We start from the raw sequence: 19,711 nt of genomic DNA on the forward strand, positions 1-19,711 counted from the left end.
GTGCAGACCTAGGCCAGCTCATGTTGCTCACTATGAAGCAGAAAAAACCCTACCTGATTATGTATAAACACACACACAAACAAAAATGGGATAATGATCATAGAATCATAGAATCATAGGGTTGGAAGAGACCGCAAGGGCCATCCAGTCCAACCCCCTGCCATGCAGGAAATCCAGATCAAAGCATAGTCGACAGATGGCCATCCAGCCTCTGTTTGAAGACCTCCAAGGAGGGAGACTCCACTACACTCCGAGGAAGTGTGTTCCACTGTCGAACAGCCCTTACTGTCAGGAAATTCCTCCTAATGTTGAGGTGGAATCTCTTTTCCTGTAGCTTGCATCCATTGCTCCGGGTCCTAGTCTCTGGAGCAGCAGAAAACAAGTTTGCTCCCTCCTCAATATGACATCCCTTCAAGTATTTAAATAGGGCTATCATATCACCTCTTAACCTTCTCTTCTCCAGGCTAAACATCCCCAGCTCCCTGAGTCGATCCTCATAGGGCAAGGTTTCCAGACCTTTCACCATTTTAGTCGCCCTCCTTTGGACACGCTCCAGTTTCTCAATGTCCTTTTTGAATTGTGGCGCCCAGAACTGGACACAATATTCCAGGTGGGGCCTGACCAGAGCAGAATATAGTGGCACTATTACTTCCCTGGATCTAGATACGATACTTCTATTGATGCAGCCTAAAATCGCATTGGCCTTGTTAGCTGCCGCATCACACTGTTGACTCATGTTCAACTTGTGGTCTACTTGGACTCCTAGATCCCTTTCACATGTTGTCTCCTTAAGCCAGGTGTCTCCCATCCTATATCTGTGCATTTCATTTTTTCGCCCTAAGTGCAGTACCTTACATTTCTCCCTGTTGAAGTTCATTCTGTTAGCTCTGGCCCAGCTTTCTAGTCTATTCAGGTCATTTTGAATTTTGATCCTGTCCTCTGGAGTATTAGCTATTCCTCCTACTTTAGTGTCATCTGCAAATTTGATAAGTATGCCCCCAATTTTTTCCTCCAAGTCATTGATAAAGATGTTGAATAGCACTGGGCCCAGGACAGAGCCCTGTGGGACCCCACTGGTTACTTCTCTCCAGGATGAAAAGGTGCCATTGTTGAGCACCCTTTGGGTTCGGCCGGTCAACCAATTACAAATCCACTTAACAGTTGCCTTGTCCAGCCCACATTTTACAAGCTTGTTTGTGAGAATGTCATGGGGAACCCTGTCAAAGGCCTTACTGAAATCAAGATATACTATATCCACAGCATTCCCTTCATCTACCAAGCTGGTAATTTTATCAAAGAAAGAGATTAGATTTGTCTGGCATGACTTGTTTCTCTGAAACCCATGTTGACTTTTTGTGATTATGGCATTGCCTTCTAGATGTTCACAGACTCTCTGTTTAATGATCTGCTCCAGAATCTTTCCTAGTACTGATGTCAGACTAACTGGACGATAATTGTTGGGATCCTCTTTTTTCCCCTTTTTGAAGATGGGGACAACGTTTGCCCTCCGCCAGTCTGCTGGGATCTCTCCTGTTTTCCAGGAGTTTTCAAAGATTATTGCCAATGGCTCCGATATTACATTAGCCAGTTCTTTTAATACCCTTGGATGTAGCTCATCTGGTCCTGGAGACTTAAATTCATTTAGGTTAAACAGGTATTCCTGTACTATCTCTTTACTTATTTTGTGCTGAAATTCCCCTATTCTGTCCTCTGCTCCATGGTTATTTATTGTAATAATAATAATAATAATAATAATAATAATAATAATAATAATAATAATAATAATAATAATGTTGTTGTGTGCTTTCAAGTCTAAACATGAAATTCATTTTTGTTTTTTATACATAGCCTGATGGTAATATTATAAACAATGTTTTCAATAATTTGGCACATGAAATGAAGTTTGTGTACACTAAACCATTAGAAAGCAGCCACCCATGTGAATAATTTTGGATTTTGGAATACAATGGGCCCTTTGTATACATGGGGGATCCATTCTAAACCCCCCGTGTATGGGAAAAACAGTGGGACCTCCCATTGATTTCAATGGCGGCACACTCCCAGGCTCGGGTGCCATTTTGTCTCCCCAAGTTTGCTGTCCACATGAGCTCAAGTCCGCGTATGGCAAGCCCGCGTAGGGCAGGTGGACTGTACTTCAAAATTCAAAATTCAGAATTCTGAATAAGTGAGGCTCAACATACAAGAGATAAAAACACACTGGCTAGCATCCCAGCTGTCACAGACCCATTCAATCAATTGCTGAATGGTGAGTCAAAATATATTGTATTGATTCAGTGGGTTTACTCTAGTCAAGACTAACAACAGGATATAGGCCATATTGGTAAAAACACACAAAAATTATGGTTAAAGCATAATGAAAGTATTTATTGAATTAAAAACAATTTAAAGCATGTCCATTATGAATTTAAAAAGAGTATAACGCACTGTTCAAAGCATTTTTTCATACAAAATTGCCAAGGGCATGTTGAAATAAAACGGGCTTTACCTGCTGGTGGAAGGATTGCAAGGAAGGGCATGTTCTAGTCTATCTCCTAAGGGAGTTCAAGTGCCTGGGAGCAGACACAAATAAGGCCCTCTCACATGTTCCCACGAGAAATGGCTGTGAGGGTGATGGGTCTGAGAAGAACAGCCTCCCAAGGAAAAGCTTTATGGATGAGTACAATTCTTCAGTTAGTCATGGCCCAAGCCACAAATAATTTTCTAATTAGTTTCTAATTAGAAAACTAAGCCAATGTTACCCAAACTGTCAAGTTACCTAAATATTAAGTGCCCAAGTAAGAAAACTCTTCCTGCCACTAGGGAACCAAAGGCAAATGTCACATTTAGAGTCATTTACTAGGAGACAGCCTATATACAGCTACTACAAGTAGATTCTTCTTTTAAAGTACAGAAACATCTTTCAATAATGTGAGACTTATAACATTTGCCAACACCTTAAGCACTCTTGGAACTTTGCTATGCATGGTGGATATAAATTGTAGCAATATAGACGAAGTACAGGGGGAAGAGAATGGGCAAAATAAATAAATGCTCACTGAAGTTAGGACAGAATGAAATCAGAATATCAGAATACCAAACCATTATGCAAAAACCAGTAATTCAGTATGTCAGCCTGTCATTCTCTCATGTCAACAGGAGACACTTCTGCTGGTATTGTTTTGGCAAGCTTCTCCTGTCAAGAAAAAAAGCAACATGGGATATACAGTAAATGAAATAAAACATGTATGTGAGAGTCAGGGTGACTCAGCAGAAGCCAATTGGGAACCACACAGGTGTAAATGGTAATACAATTAACAAGTCCTGAACTGCCAAGGACAGAAATGTAAAGTGAATAATTGGACACACCTGACAATTGTTAAGTGGTCAAGGCTGAGATGATGAAATCATTAATTGTAGGATGAACCAAGTGAACCAATGAGAATGGTGTACACGCCTACTGGGTGGAAACAGACAACAGTGGGTGGTACCATGCATTGACTATAATAATGACTATGCATCCCAATGTATTGTGTGGGTTGTAGTAGGAGAGAGGAGTAGTGTTGGATAGTTTTGGAGCTGTATATAGTAGAATAAAGTAGATCTTTTATATAAGACTACTGAGTTGTCTGGTGTCTTGGGTGAAGCTACAAGAACCAGCTGGATCCTGAAGAAGGGTGAAGACTTCTGTGCAAGCAAGAGTGAGAAGGCTTGGAGAATTTGTCAGGGTCTTCAGCCTGTTCTCTGTAACTCTGCTAAGCTATAACCACTGGCCAAAACTGGTCAGCGCGGTGCACAACCAGGTGGTGAGTTCGAGCCAGGTGAAGAGCTACAACTCCCATCATCCCTGACATCTCCCGCCCCTCCACTGTTTGAAACTCACAGTGTTAAAAAAAATCATTTTTGATGAGAACAAGCTGAAAAAAGAGGGAAGAACAGGAATAATAATAATAATAATAATAATAATAATAATAATAATTATTATTATTATTATTATTATTATTCCTGGTTATACACTCTTGATTAGCTATTAAGCTGATTCTTAATGCATTTTGATTGATTGATTGATTGATTGATTGATTGAAATTTTATTTATATACCGCCGTTCCTATGATCACGGCGGTTTACAAAACAAAATGAAAATACAATACAGTACAGATTACAGATTCTCCCCCTGGAGAAACGCCGCTCCGGCGGCAAGGAAGAGTCTCTCTGGGCCGCTCCTGCCCAGGTGGAAAGCGGGCGGGCGGGCAGTTAGGGAGGGAGGAGCCTATTTCTTCAGGCTAGCCCCTGATGGTACTGGGCCAGCCTTCTCTCTCCCTCAGAGGCCGAACGATGACAGTTAGGGAGGGAGGAGCCTCTTTCTTCAGGCCAGCCCCTGATGGTACTGGGCCAGCCTTCTCTCTCCCTCAGAGGCTGAATTTGTGCTTACCAAACTGACAGCTACCATGTAAAGTCATAATACTTCTTGCCCTCTTTCCTCTATCTCACCCATAAGACATTTAACTTTGAAACGGGCTGAATTATTGTAGTTGAAGGTACAGTCATTCATTGGAGAAAGGGGAAATTAATGATGAGGTCGTACTTTATGAATGTGTAGATGTCATGTGCACAAGTACAATTTCCCCCTTGACACCCTCAATTCTTGCATCTCTCACCCAGCAAACTTGTTTAGCTACAATCCCAACTAGACTGCATCTGATACTGTCCAGTCCCATCTAGAGCAGAGCTAGTGAATCAATGAGAAATACATAACTGTGATTCACAACCTTGATTCAATGAGTCCATTCTAGTTTGGACTAACATTTGGATTTAGCCTATAATAATTAAGGCTATGCCAAATGTTCACACGTAATTTAAAAACCAGACCATGGCAGATGCTTGTCTACATACGTATCATGCAGTCTTAGGGGAAAAGCAAGGTAGAATATTTCAACTGCCCCTTTCACAATACTGTTTGTAGCCACTTCCCCTGCCAGCTGTTTCACTGCCCTCTTTAGTTAAGGTTTCTCTTTGGAGGAGTCATCATCCCAGAAGAGCACAGTAACACCACAGTTTCATGTATAAGGGGGCTATTTTAGAAAACCATTATAACCATGTCACACTGTAGAACACCAGTCTTCACCAGTAGGCTTCCTTCAGGAATAGGGAATGATGGCACCAGTGGAAATACCAAGTCACTTGTTTTTGCATCCCCCTGAACTTTTGTTAGATAATATATTTATATAAATGTCTACAGGCATTTGAAGCCACCTATAAAATCCCAAATAAAATTTAAAACCAATGAAACATCATTTAAAAACAAAATTACAGCAGAGCCAACAAAACATTTTAGACTAAGACAACGAATTAAATCCAGCTGTTACTCCCAGTTAAGAGTACAATGAATGGAACTTATATGAACTCTAACTCCATTGATTCAGGGGATCTGTTAGTTCACCCTCATAAATTGGATTTAGGCCAACACAGCTTCTAAACCACTTATGACATCTTTTCCAGAAGGCCAACAGGAAAGAGTTTCTGGAAGGCGATTAAAATGTCCTAGAACAACTATTCTGCCCAATGAAGCCATCTGTCAGGGATGCTTTGATTGTGATTTCCTGCATGGCAGGGGGTTGGACTGGATGGCCCTTGCGGTCTCTTCCAACTCTGATTCTGTGATTCTATGATTTTCTCCCTCAAAGGGAAGGCCCCACAGTTTTCAATAAAGAAAACTGTGTATGATAGATATCAAGGCGAAAATATTATTAGTGTTGACATTAAACATTAAAACTAGAGTAAGGAAGCTCAGAGGGCCAATGTTCTGTCCATTTGAGACTTTTGTGAGCTGTACCACAAAACTGGAAGTGGTTGAAAATTTTTACACAAAGATTTTCATACTTGGCTGCATCACTGTCAAAAAGGTCTCCCAAACGTCCCTAAAAGGGGAAGGAAGCACCTGTGTCTGAACGCCAGGCGTGCTTTCTGAATCGCCATGGATATGTGGCTCCCTCTAGCATCCTTGAATTGTCACAAGGGGAGCAGATTTCCTATGAAAGCAAACTTTGCATTCAGAGGAATGTTTCAGGGACACTAAGAGGGAGTGACATTTCCATGACGATTCAGGCAGCGCGACTGGCATTCAGAAACAGGTACTTCCTTCCCTTTTTAGGGACGTTTGGGAGACGTTTTAGCAGTGATGCAGCCAGGTATAAAAATCTTCAAAATTTATTGCGGGGGGGGGGGATGTTAAGGACACAGCAAAGCTTGGAGGGGCCTTGTAAATGGAAACTGCTGAGCCTGGAGGCTTATAAGAACATAAATTCTCATTTGGTGGGTCAATTTTCTCTTTCTTAGGAAAACATATCAGGGACAAGGGGTGTCCAAAGGGCTGCAAATCCATAGATATTTAATTTATGGTTTGTATATTTGCACTGTGAGGTATAGGGGTGATTCTGGGATTTCCCACTTCAGATGACCAAGTTCCCTGACTGCTTGTCTTCAGACATAAAACATCTTGTACCTACACTGTTCAAACTTGTGGTGGAAAGGGACAAAAGAAGAGGAAGCATGTGGCACAGGGCTCAATCTTGGTCTGATGATTTAATAGATTTATCAGGCATAGTTTATCAGACTAAGATCATTTGGTCTGAAGTGGATGAAAGGATCAGAACAACCCAAATATTAAAACTAATATAGAATTATAAAATCATAGAATTGAATCATAGAGTCACAGGAGTTTATCACATGGAGATAAACTGCCCAAATCCTGTGCAGGAATGGGATTCAAAACTCAGAATCCCCCCCCCCCAGCAAGTTGTTTTTCAGACACTTCGGGATTAATGAGCATTAATGTGACATTAATCTGTATGGAAAGTCAGCAAAACAAGCTGCTTTTTATTTTCAGGATTTTTCGGATGTAAAAGGCAGCGCATTTTGTCAGCTTTTCGTTTATTCTTCTATTAATGCAGCCTAGAATTGGGTTGGCTTTTTTAGCTGCTGCATCACACTGTTGATTCATGTTCAATTTGTGGTCTACTAGGGCTCCTAGATCCCTTTGCAAAGTACTGTTGTCAAGCCAGCTGCCCCCCATCCTACATGTGTGCATTTCATATTTTTTTTCTCCCTAACAAGTATTACCTTACATTTCTCTGTGTTGAAATTCATTTTGTTAGTTTTGGCCCAGCTTTCTAATCTATTAAGATCATGGTGAATTTTGATCCTATCCTCAGGGTATTAGCTCCTCCTCCTAATTTGGTGGCACCTGCAAATTTGATAAAATATATAATCGACATATCTTGGGCACATAATAGGTAATTAGATGGACAACAACTGCCTTATTCAGTTCAGGAGTTACATATATAACTAAAATTAAAAAAAAGAACAATACTTTTACCCTTGATACATTGCAACAGAAATTAAACATTCCTAATTATTAACCTGGGATAAATTATTCTCAAAATGATGGTTGAGAACAGACCCTGGGGAGCTCAGGGATAGGCAACCTGTAACCCTTCAAAGGCCCTCTTCAAGCAATCAGTTCAGACCTTTGTCAAAGTCCATCTGCCTTTCCCATGGCAGCCCACTAGGAATGTTTTCACATTACATAATTATAGTGCTATCGTTCCACTTTAACAGTCATGAATGTATCCCGTGAAATCATAAGGTATGTAGTTTGGTGAGGCACTGGAGCTCTCTGGCTGAGAATTCCAAAAGCCTGTTCCTAAACTACAAATCCCAGGATTCTATGGGATTTGCCAATGGTGTTAAAGTGGAATATAGTGCTATACTTGCATGGTGTGAAAAAGCTCTAAGCGTGGAATAATGGTTGTGGGGGAGAGGGAGAAAGGGGCCTCAGACAAAAATATGGGGCAGCTCCACCCACTTATGGCTCTTGGCCTTTGCACCACTGGCATTAGACCCTGCCCCCCACCAGGTTACCCCCAAACATCCCTCAAAAAAGTCTCCCCACTCCTGTTCAGATTCATCTCTGATTGAAATGTAGTGTGTATATATACATATTCCCAAGAGCTTTCTGAAGAGGTTGTATACTCTGTTTTAGCAAGACTTCTCTTAGAGTTATCTTCTCAAAAAGTTCAACACACACGCACACACAAGAATTTTCTTTACTGGATGTTTCTGTGATTCATATACCAATTCCATTTGTCTGCTGCTTGTCCAGTAACAATACACATCAGGTTGCTTTTTGCTAACCAAAGCCAAATGTTAATATGTTTCCTCTTAAAGTCTAACAAGCATTCTGCTTTATTTAACCTAACTTAATAATTTAATATGATTTTTTAAAAACAACAACAACAACACCTTTCTGTGTTAAAATAAAGAAGAACCTTTTCCTCTTATTTCATCCTGGTGATGAAGTGGCAGTTACTCTGCAGAAACCCCAGGTGGAAATCTGTTTTCCCATTTTCTTTTTCCAAACAAATATGAGGATTTTGCTTCTACAGAAGTACATTTACAACAGGAAAAATAGGGTATGTCTGTACCAAGCTGTATATTTATTGTCACCGTCCTAACCTGAAAGGACAACACAAAATTACATCATTGACACTTTCAGGAAGATGGAACAAGATTTAGGTAGAAAAACCTCTTTCAGAATTAGCTGCCCTAATTGTTCTATTTATTACATGCATTGACACAGCATTACTGCGCTTGATATAATTTTAAAACCTGACATCACCTCCAATTCCTTAAGTTAGAAAAGTTGCTTGTAGACAATCTGGGTTACAGAGTATGTCTCTCTTTCTCAAGGAAAAGCAAAAGGTCTTTGCTCTGACTGTTGCATATTATTCCTGCCAATGTGGGATGGCTGCCATTGTCAAACTGTATGTCTGTCAAAACAGGCAGGGCTGCACGTACCTTATAATGTGTTTCTGTCTCCTCTTCCTGAGTAGAACTGGAGGGAGATGGTGTAGCAGATTTGCTTCCGGGGGGTGATGGGGAACCATGGGTAACACCGCTCCTCAAACCCATCTGAGAAATCAGCTGTGACTGGCTGAGGGCACTCATATGACCGGTTAACATCCCTGGTCGATTGATCAGGGGAACTTGATGGTTGGACTCATAGGAACTGGCGTCTGAGTGGACCATCTCCTGGATCTGAGTTAGGAGAATATTACTTTTTAATTAAAATTGTATTGTATTTATCTGATAAATACTACTTTATGATGCATTCTGGGCATGGTTGTTACTAGTATTATTTACCCAGGGGGAAATAACTAGCTTGTTGCATGCTGGTAAAAGGTTACTCTTAGTTTTAAGTCATTAGTATCTTTTTCAATTGTTTTCTATTGTCAGAACTGCTTCGTGACAGAAAACACTGCAATGGATCACACATATTTTGATTTTATTTTCAGTTTGCAGAATATCGAGCAACTTATTTAAGGTTGCCAAATAACACGGTATACTGTATATGTACTGATATTCCAGACAGGTAGGTCTTGTGTTAGTCTCTAACACAGGGAATTCTATTGGGACAACAGTTACCTAACCCCTGAGAAACCCAGCAAACCCTGGTATCCAAATACCATCCAACTCTGCTGTGACAGGTTGGAGCTGCAATGCTGCTGTGCTCCACTGACATTAATCAGCACTGTTAGCATGAAGTGTGTCATGTAGTTTTATGACTCCCAGATATGTCAGGTTTTGGGGAAGATGCACAAGCAAATTGTGTCAATACAGCTTGGCAGACTTGCCAATTATGCTCTTAATCATTCAATTCCAAAATGGGTGTTCCAAATTTTGATGTGCCATCTTGCCTCCCCAGCACATGGATAATATACAAGATATCTCTGTTTTCATAGCAATAGTCCAGAATCAAAACCTGTATTTGTATGATCAAAACAGCAACAATGTAAGACTGATCCTGAATAGTTAGGCAAATATAACAAGATGGAGACTATAAATCTTAATCCAAAGGACCACATAATATTTTTCAGTAATAAATATGAAAATCAACAGTGAAAGAAGCAAATATGCTTCTAATTTTTAGATGGCTATTTCTTAAATTTGAAAAGAGTAATTTTGAACTTCCTAGACTGGAAAACAGAAAATGTGGAGAAACTGAGAAGTTCTAAAGTCCAGGGGTAGAAAGAGAGGATGGGGAAACTCAGCTTGATGAACAGAAAACTATATGCCAGTGTTTCTCAAACTGTGGTTCTCTGGGTATTTGATACTTCCACTTCCAGAATTGCCAAGCACTGGTTATATTGCCTGGGACTTTTGGGAGCTGAAGTTTGAAATATCTAGAGGACTAGAGTTTGAGAAGCACTGCCTTACACAATAATTATTCGTTTGCATAGTTCATTAAATTACTAATACTGAGGGTTTTCTTAAAATGCACTCACTTATATCAGCTTGATAAACGTATTTTTGGGTCAGTGGACAACCACTTGAAACTCCTTTTAAGAATACAAAAATTACACCTATTCCAATTTTTGAATTTGAGGCCCATGAAGAAAATATAACAACTTATGATGCAACTTGCAATACTTAGTTTTTTAAACATGGACTGATTTCTTCTTTTTTAATAAATGGAAAACTCTAGCCAAATACCTCTAAGGCCACTGGTGCTTAAATTGCCTGAGGCCAAGCTGTCTAAAGTGAACAATTTTTAAAAATATTATCACTGGTAGACATGTCTCGTTTGTATTAGACAGGAGAAAAATAAGATGAAAGTTATATACACCATTATGCTCCAGGGCTGAATCCAGCTGGCTGCTTTGGGAATGAGTTAGTTCTTTTTCCAGAGTACTCAATATTTGTTCATTCTGGTATTTCTTGCAATCTGTTTGAAACAATTTGGAAGTGTCTACTCTCATAGACTCAATATCAGATTGACTACAGCTCTATTCAGTCTTTTGCCATAATTTGTAGAAGGCTAAATGGAGAGTGGGAATGTAAGCCCTGTCCCTGAATGTGTACATGTAAGGGCATAAATGGAAGGTCTAAACATGGCTGAAGCTGAACTTTCTGAATTAAGTATGAAAGTCTGAGCAGGGCTCTGTAATCATGCTAAATTGAATACAGTTACAGAGCCCTCACAGTCAGGACCTCAGCATTATCGGGCTTCCTGATCACAGAAAGTTCACACCACCATTCACTTGAACATAATTAGAGGACTAGATAGACCTGCACCCTGAACCACAATAGATCTGGGAAGCTGTCAGATGGATGGAGATGCTCAGGGGTGGAGCTTATGTACATGCTCAAGGGCGAATGAATATGTACTTATGTGGGTTTTCACAGTAAACTCACTTATTCTAATTTAGCCCTTCCATGCATTTGATCCTAGATATTCTACTCTGGTTGCCACCTCCTCCATTACTACCTCTCCTTTCTACTAAATAATCAGACTAATCTTTTCTTCTGCATCTACTACATTCAAATCTGCCTATTGTTTCCACTGTTGTAAACCCCACCCTCACATCTCTTGAGCCGCTTTACATTTCCATTTCCATTTTCCAGCCATTTCCCCATTTCTCTTTGTTCCCAAAGTCCTGAGCCATGAAGTTTATCTCCTGGTCAGGGCCAGCCCTAACATTTGGTAAACCCCAGGAGGCAGGAGGAAGCAGTGGTGATGTGTTAGAAGACTGAGTTGTGTGCTGTCTGCAGCCTGCCCTTCAAGTCATCTATCTTCAGGTGAAGTGGGGGACTGTACAGAAATCAGATATATTAAATCTTACACACTTGATTTGATTGCTCCAAATCTCCAAATTTCCAACCTGTACCTTCTTTCTAGTCTTGCTTTATATTGCAAGCCCTGACATTTTTCATGATGTGTATTCATTTATGCATTTTACTAAATTTATGTTTTCTCTCCACTGGCTTAAGTATATTTGGGGGTGCTTTTCCAATTGTGTGCAGTTTTAGCAGCCCACATTTTAAGATGTATATGCTGGGCTTTTTTTGCACATTTATGCATACTGGTGAAATGTAAGCTTTACAAATGGGCAAATTTTTGAGGCAAGATACAGGTGCGTTACAGACGGGCAGGGGAAGACGTCTTGAAAGTGTCTTCCCCTGAATACAGAGCCTCCAGACCGCCCGCTCCGGGGGCATGGCTAAGGTGGATGGGGCTTCCACACTGGGGGTAGTGAAGACGCCTCACCTGGGGCCGTTTCTTACCCACAGCTTCCATACCGCCGCCTCACAGGATGCTGCAAAGAGAGAGGCAGCTTCCGCCCGGGTGGCCACGAACACGGCTTTTTTTCTTTTGCCGGCTGGCGGATGCGCAGCTGTGCCGGTCAGCACCGGCGGCAGAAAGCGTATGTGCACATTTAAAGCGCCCAGGCCCCTTTAAACTTTTCCCCCTACCCTACCCAAGAACAGAGGTGGCCTCCTGCCAGCTGGTGATCAGCTGGTGTTGGCATCCTTGTCCGCTTGCACGTTGCCAGTGTCACCAGCATCATGGATGCCTCCTCTCCTTTGGTCCCCGTGCTCTTGCTGAATCTGCAATGCACAGCCACAGCTGTTGCTGCTGCCACTGCTGTCCCCCTGCCATCGCCCATCACCTCCCTCGTACATGTGTAAATATTTAAAGTTTTAGTGTTTTTTTATTGTTAGGTGAAAATGGCGCAGGAATGTGTGTAGGGGTTCACTTTAAATTCCAAACTTTCCCTTATCACTTTCTCCAACTAAAACATATGCCAGCAAAACTTACAACTTCCCATGATTCTAGCAGCACATGCGTACATGTTGCTCTAGGGTTAGGGTTACGAGCATTAAAATAGAGTGCAGCTGCGCCGCAGCTTCCACATCTGCATGGCATCTGACGCTCTAATTAGAGCCTCGGTGCAAACTGCGCATGTTCCAGGACCCCGACTCATTATGCGACGCAGCTGACTCATAGAATCATAGAATTGTAGAGTTGGAAGAGACCACTAGGGCCATCCAGTCCAACCCCCTGCCATGCATGAAATCCAAATCAAAGCATCCCTGACAGATAGCCATCCAGCCTCTGTTTAAAGACCTCCAAGGAAGGAGACTCTATCACCTTCCGAGGAAGTGCATTCCACTGTCGAACAGCCCTTACTGTCAGGAAGTTCCTCCTAATGTTCAGGTGGAATCTCTTTTCCTGTAGCTTGCATCCATTGTTCCGGGTCCTGTTCTCTGGAGCAGCAGAAAACAAGCTTGCTCCCTCCTCAATATGACATCCTTTCAAATATTTAAACAGGGCTATCATATCACCTCTTAACCATCTTTTCTCCAGGCTAAACATCCCCAGCTCCCTAAGTCGTTCCTCATAGGGCATGGTTTCCAGACCCTTCACCATTTTTGTCGCCCTCCTTTGGACACGCTCCAGTTTCTCAATGTCCTTTCTGAATTGTGGTGCCCAGAACTGGACACAATATTCTAGGTGGGGCCTGACCAGAGCAGAATACAGTGGCACTATTACTTCTCTTGATCTAGAGACTATACTTCCCCTTTTTGAAGATGGGGACAACGTTTGCCCTCCTCCAGTCTGCTGGGATCTCTCCTGTTCTCCAGGAGTTTTCAAAGATTATTGCCAATGGCTCCGATATTACATTTGCCAGTTCTTTTAATACCCTTGGATGTAGTTCATCTGGTCCCAGAGACTTAAATTCATTTAGATTAACAAGGTGTTCCTCTACTATCCCTTTTCTTATTCTGTGCTGAAATTCCCCTATTCTGTCCTCTGCTCCATTATCCTCAGGTTGAGCACCCTTTGCCTTTTCTGAGAAGACTGAGGCAAAGAAGGTGTTGAGTAATTCAGCCTTTTCTCTGTCTTCTGTTAACATTTTGCCATCTTCTCCATGCAGTGACCCTACCGTTTCCTTCTTCTTACTTTTGCTGCGGACATATCCAAAAAAGCCCTTTTTATTGTTCTTAACCTCTCTAGCAAGCCTGAGTTCATTCTGGGCTTTAGGTTTTCTGACTTTAGCCCTACACATGCCTGCTATTTCTTTGAATTCCTTTTTTGTGATTTCCCCCTTTTTCCATTTCTTATACATGTTCCGTTTCAAACTTAGCTCAGTTGAAAGTTCCTTAGTCATCCATCCTGGTTTCTTGAGACACCTCCCGTTTTTCTTTCTCACTGGAACGGTTTGAAATTGTGCCTTCAGTATCTCTCTTTTGAGAAACTCCCATCCATCCTGAACTCCTTTATCTTTTAGTATTTCTGACCATGGAATCGCCCTCAATACTTCTCTAAGTTTACTGAAATTCGCTCTCCTAAAGTCTAGGATGCGTGTCTGACTATGCCTGGCTTCTCCTTTCCACTGTATTACAAACTCCAGGAGAACATGGTCACTTCCACCTAATGATCCCACCACTTGCACCCCATTAATCAAGTCATCCTTGTTGGTTAGGATCAAATCTAAAATAGCTGACCCCCTTGTTGCCTCTTCCACCTTTTGGACCATGAAATTGTCTTCCAGGCAAGTGAGGAATTTGCTAGGCCTGGAGGATTTTGCTGAGTTTGACTTCCAACAAATATCAGGATAGTTGAAGTCGCCCATCACTACTACATCTCTCTTTTCTGACTGTGTGGTCATCTGTTCTAGAAAGATATCATCCAATTCCTCAGTCTGACTTGGGGGTCTGTAGTAGACTCCCACCGTAACATCCTTGTTGTTTCCCTCCCCTTTGATTCTTATCCAGATGCTCTCTACCTGGCTTCCATGATTGAGGTCCAGGATCTCTTCACTGGTGTAAATATCTCTGACATATAGTGCTATTCCTCCTCCTTTCCTGTTTGGCCTATTTCTCTTAATAAGGTTATACCCCTCTATTTCCACATTCCAATCATGAGACTCATCCCACCAGGTTTCAGTGATGCCTATTATATCATATTTGCTTTCTTGTACTAGGAGTTCGAGTTCATCTTGCTTATTTCCCATGCTCTGTGCATTAGTGTAGAGACATCGCAGACCATGGTTCCCTTTTACTTGCTGCCTGTGCAAGTTTTTTTGCCTCCCACTGTTGGGTCCTTGCATTGTTTGCCTTGTTTCCTCTGTGTCAGTTTGACTATTTTCGCCATCCCTTTCGCCTTCCTTAATATTGTCTCCCTTCCCCTCGGAACTCAGTTTAAAGCTCTCCTGATCAAGTTCTTGAGACTGTTGGCAAAAACATTTCTTCCAACTGGCGTGAGATGCAACCCGTCTGTTGCAAGAAGTCCCTCCTCATGGAACTCGGAGCCTTTAAATGGACAACTTAAATTTGTGGCGTGACAATTGTGCCGTACTGGTGCAGCAGCTTACAGACGGAGATAAATAATAAATAATAAATCATTTATTTCTAGCCCGCCTTTCCAAAGATCAAGGCGGGTTACAACAGCATAAAACAGAACAATATAATACAAAAAGCAAACATTAAAAACAGAATTAAAACAGATTAAAAACCATACAAGGCTAGCCAAAGTGCAGGTGCAAAGAGGAGAGGGGGCAAGAGACGTTACAAAGACTGGGGGAAAGCTTGTCCGAAGAGATAGGTTTTAAGACTCTTCCTAAATTTGTCGAGGGAGGGAGTCGAGCGGAGCTCTCCGGGAAGCGAGTTCCATAACTGCGGGGCTGAGATTGAGAACGCCCTCTGTGCAGTCACAGTGTGTTTCGAAGATGGAACTCTCAAAAGTTGCTTCCCGGCTGACCTGAGTGCGTGGGGCGGACTATATGGGGAGAGACGGTCCTCCAAGTACCCTGGGCCCAAGCCATTTAGGGCTTTATAGGTTATAACCAACACCTTGTATTGCGCCCGGAAGCGAATTGGCAGCCAATGTAGATCTTGCAGAACAGGTGTTATATGGCTGGACCTGGAACATCCAGTGACCAGCCTGGCTGCCATGTTCTGCACTAGTTGAAGCTTCCAGGTTTGGTACAAGGGTTGCCCCATGTAGAGCGCATTACAGAAATCCAACCGAGAGGTTACCAGAGCGTGTACCACTGTTTCAAGGTCCCCCCGGCCCAGGTAGGGTCGCAGCTGGTGTATCAGCCGAAGCTGATAAGAAAGTACTACTGACCGTCGCATCCACCTGAGATGTAAGGTGAAGTGATGAGTCCAGGAGCAGCCCCAGACTGCGAACAGAGTCCTTCAGAGGAAGCGTGACCCCATTCAGGACAGGTGGACAAATCTCCAAACCTGGACCCGGGGAACCTATCACAAGTACTTCCGTTTTCTCTGGATTCAGTCTGAGTCTGTTTTCTTTCATCCAGCCCATTACTGACTCCAAACAGGCATCTAGAGGAGAGATGCCATCCCTGGTCACTGCATCAGTTGGAGACACAGAGAAACATATTTGGGTGTCATCAGCGTACTGATAACACCGCGCCCCGTGTCTTCGGATGATCTCTCCCAGCGGTTTTATGTAAATGTTAAATAGCATGGGGGACAGAATGGCTCCTTGAGGGACACCAGATGTAAGTGCCTTCTTATTGGAGCACACATCCCCCAGCTGCACCATCTGGAATCGGCCCGAGAGGTAGGAACGGAACCACTGGAGCGCAGTGCCCCCGATTCCCAACTCCCTCAGGCGTTCCAGAAGGATACCATGGTCAATGGTATCGAAAGCCGCTGAGATGTCTAAGAGCACTAACAGAGACATGCTACCCCTGTCCATGCCCAAACGGAGATCATCGACCAAGGCGACCATGGCAGTCTCAACTTCATAGCCCGCCCGGAAGCCAGTTTGAAATGGGTCTAGAAAATCAGTATCATCCAAGACTGATTGAAGCTGAATGACAACCGCCCTCTCGATCACCTTCCCCAAAAAAGGCAGCAGTGAAATAGGCCGATAATTATTATGAATCAGGGGGTCTAGGGAGGGCTTTTTTATCAGCGGTTTTACTGTGGCCAATTTTACGCTGGATGGAAAGCACCCTTCCCTAGAAGATGAATTAATTATGCGGCGTAACATAGTAGTTACAGCCGCGCCCCCCTGAGCTGCTAGCCAAGAGGGACAGGGATCGAGAGAGCAGGTTGTCTTCCTAACACTTCTAAGGATCTTGTCCACTTCCTCAGTACTTACGGACTCAAACTGATCCAGTACAATGGAGTCCACGGAAGCGCTGGAGACCTCTATTCTGGATTCTGTAGAAATACTGGCGTCGAGATCAGCCCTTATCTGAGAGGTTTTATCCACGAAGAAGTTGTTAAAATCGTCACAGCAGGCTTTGGATGGTTCCAGAATAGAGTTCAGGGAGGAGGGCAACTGAGTAAGCTCCCTCACTACCCTGAACAGCTTTGCCGGACGTGACTCCGCAGACGCGATACGCACAGAAAAGAATGAATTCTTTGCTGCGCTTATCGCCACGCCGTAGTCCTCCAAAAGAGAATCTAGGAGTGCCTTGTTGGCTAAGTCCTGGTGTCTTCGCCATTTGCGCTCTAGTTGTCGCAGAACCCGCTTCCTTGCCTGGAGATCTTCCGTGTACCAGGGCTGTTTTTTGGAAGCAGGCCTGAGAGGACGCTTGGGAGCGATACTGTGTATAGCCCTGCAGAGATCCATGTCCCAGGTGTTAGTCAGGGCATCAACAGAATCACCGTCAGTGCCAACCAAATACCCCTCTAGGGCTTCTTGGAACCTTTTTGGTTCCATCAGCCTTTGAGGGTGGACCATTCTAGTAGGTCCGCCACCCCCGGGGGGGAGCTGGGTAGATGCTTTGAATTTAGCCTCGACCAGGAAATGGTCCGTCCATGACAAGGCGGAGATATTGGTTACCTCCGCCCACGGAATCTCCATGTTCATGCAAAAGACCATATCAAGTGTATTACCAGTAGAGTGCGTAGGCCCTGAGACCAATTGAGATAGGCCCATGGCCGTCATGGTAGCCATGAACTCCCGAGCTGCACCAGTTGGACTATGGCTAACCTCGAAGGGGATGTTGAAGTCCACCAGGACAAGAAGCCTAGGGGACTCCAACACCAGCTCCGAGACCAGCTGTGTCAGCTCGGCCAGGGAGTCTGTTAGTGCACGGGGTGGCCGGTATACCAACAGAATACCTAGACTATCTCTGGCCTTCAGGGTTAGGTAGATACACTCGATATAGGTAGTTTGCCGGACCTGGTTCCTGGTTAAGGAAAGGGTGTTCTTATGAATCAAGGCAACCCCCCCCCCGCCCACCTAACCTGGTCTGGTCCTTGACTGAGTACCCGGCAGGAAGGGCCTGTGTCCACACAGCTTCCCCTTCAGGCCCAAGCCAGGTCTCAGTAATGCAAGCCAGGTCACAGTAATGCAAGCCAGGTCACAGTTCTTATCTTCCAACAGACTGTAAATAATGTGGGTCTTGTTTTTTACGGACCTGGCATTGCACAGGAGCAGAGACAGGGTTTGTAGTATGGTTGGGCTGACCCTCAGATCTCTTTGGTTAGGAGAGTGGATGGAAGGAGAGATAGATATTAAGCATCGATCTCACCTTCCCTTACAAACTGACTCCACTCTCCTACCGCTATATCTCCTCCTGCCCCACACTACTCCAATTGGAGCCCCGCTCACCTCAAAACCATCACCCGACATCTCCCCCAACTGCAAGCTTCCCACACCCAGAAGCTGTTCCCCCCCAAACACCCCGGCAGCAGGGAAGAGATACTGCTCAGTTGCGCAGTATATAGGAAAGAAGCGGAAAAAAGCGGCACCTTTTTAATGCCGCTTCTTCCCGCTTGGGGTGTACAGGCGGCGCGTTCATGGCTGCATTCAGGTAAGGGCCGTCTAAAGGCTATACCTTCATGACGTCATGAGCACACCCCTTTTTGCCCGTCTATAACCTGCCACAGTTATCCTTGCAATAAGTCTGGGGAGGTACAAAAGCACATTTTTCTTTGAGATTATCAAATCCATGAATTCTTCCCCTATCCTTGAAATAAGATTCATCTGTCAAACCTGTCAACTTTTTTATATGGAATTATGGGAAACATCATTTTGTCTTTTACTTCAGGCTGCCTAGTGTTTTTGGCTGGCCCTGGTCTTGTTGCTTTCAAGCTCATCTCTTGGCCTGTTAATATCTGACTTCTATTCTCTGTATTCCACTCAGACTAACCTCAAATCTCAAATGACCCCCTCACTGTCAAATCCAAGGGACAGTACTCTGCCCTCCTCATTCTCCTTGACCTCTTTGTTTCCACTGATAACAGTTGAACACTGTCTCATGTTTCACTCCTTTTGTGTACTGGGTTTCCATGACACCATCTTCAGCTGAATGTTTTTCTGCCAGTCAACTCACTCTGTTTCTGTAGAGGTAAGGTCTTCCTTTGCATTCTCCCTTTCTGTTGAGGATCACTCAGGGATTTGTTCTTGATCCTTTGCTCTTCTCTAAATACCCACTATCCCTGGGTGACCTCATCAAATCTCATGGCTTTCAGTACTGCAGTACTAAAAGCTAAAGGATTTATGAGGTCACCCAGGGACAACATATATTTGGAGTAGAGCACGGATGGCACCCACCTCAACCTATCTACATCAGGAATTTCTCTCTCCATCCAACTCTGCCTGATGCTTCGGTTTATGTGTCTGTCAAATTTCTCATCTTTCCTTTCAAATACCTATTTTACATGCACCAAAAATTAAAAATGTAAAGAAACAAATCACCATATGCCCTTTTCAGCATCCATGGATTTGACTCTTTGCAGTGACTTTTTCTCACTATATTCAGTGTACTACTGTATCATGCACTTCACTCTCTGACCCTTTGTGATGTCTTGCCTTAACTTCTTCAACCCCGTCTCAAGGTTTCTGTTGTTACACCTTGACCATCTTCACATTTTTAACATG

At 43.2% G+C, this 19,711-nt stretch overlaps 1 protein-coding gene across 7 annotated transcripts in view; it reads right to left on the minus strand.

The window, feature by feature from the left end:
* TOX2 (TOX high mobility group box family member 2) overlaps positions 1-19,711 on the minus strand; it is a 342,423-nt gene that overhangs the window by 73,892 nt on the left and 248,820 nt on the right. For 5 of the 7 annotated variants that reach the window (XM_042461865.1, XM_042461863.1, XM_042461864.1 and 2 more), the window contains one exon: positions 8,854-9,093. The exons of the other annotated variants lie outside the window; for them this stretch is intronic. In XM_042461865.1, the coding sequence (XP_042317799.1) occupies positions 8,854-9,093 (240 nt within the window). The remainder of the gene's footprint in view (positions 1-8,853; positions 9,094-19,711) is intronic. 7 annotated transcript variants of the gene reach the window in all.

The sequence above is a fragment of the Sceloporus undulatus genome, chromosome 4 (assembly GCF_019175285.1).
Source record: "Sceloporus undulatus isolate JIND9_A2432 ecotype Alabama chromosome 4, SceUnd_v1.1, whole genome shotgun sequence".
Taxonomy (NCBI): domain Eukaryota; kingdom Metazoa; phylum Chordata; class Lepidosauria; order Squamata; family Phrynosomatidae; genus Sceloporus; species Sceloporus undulatus.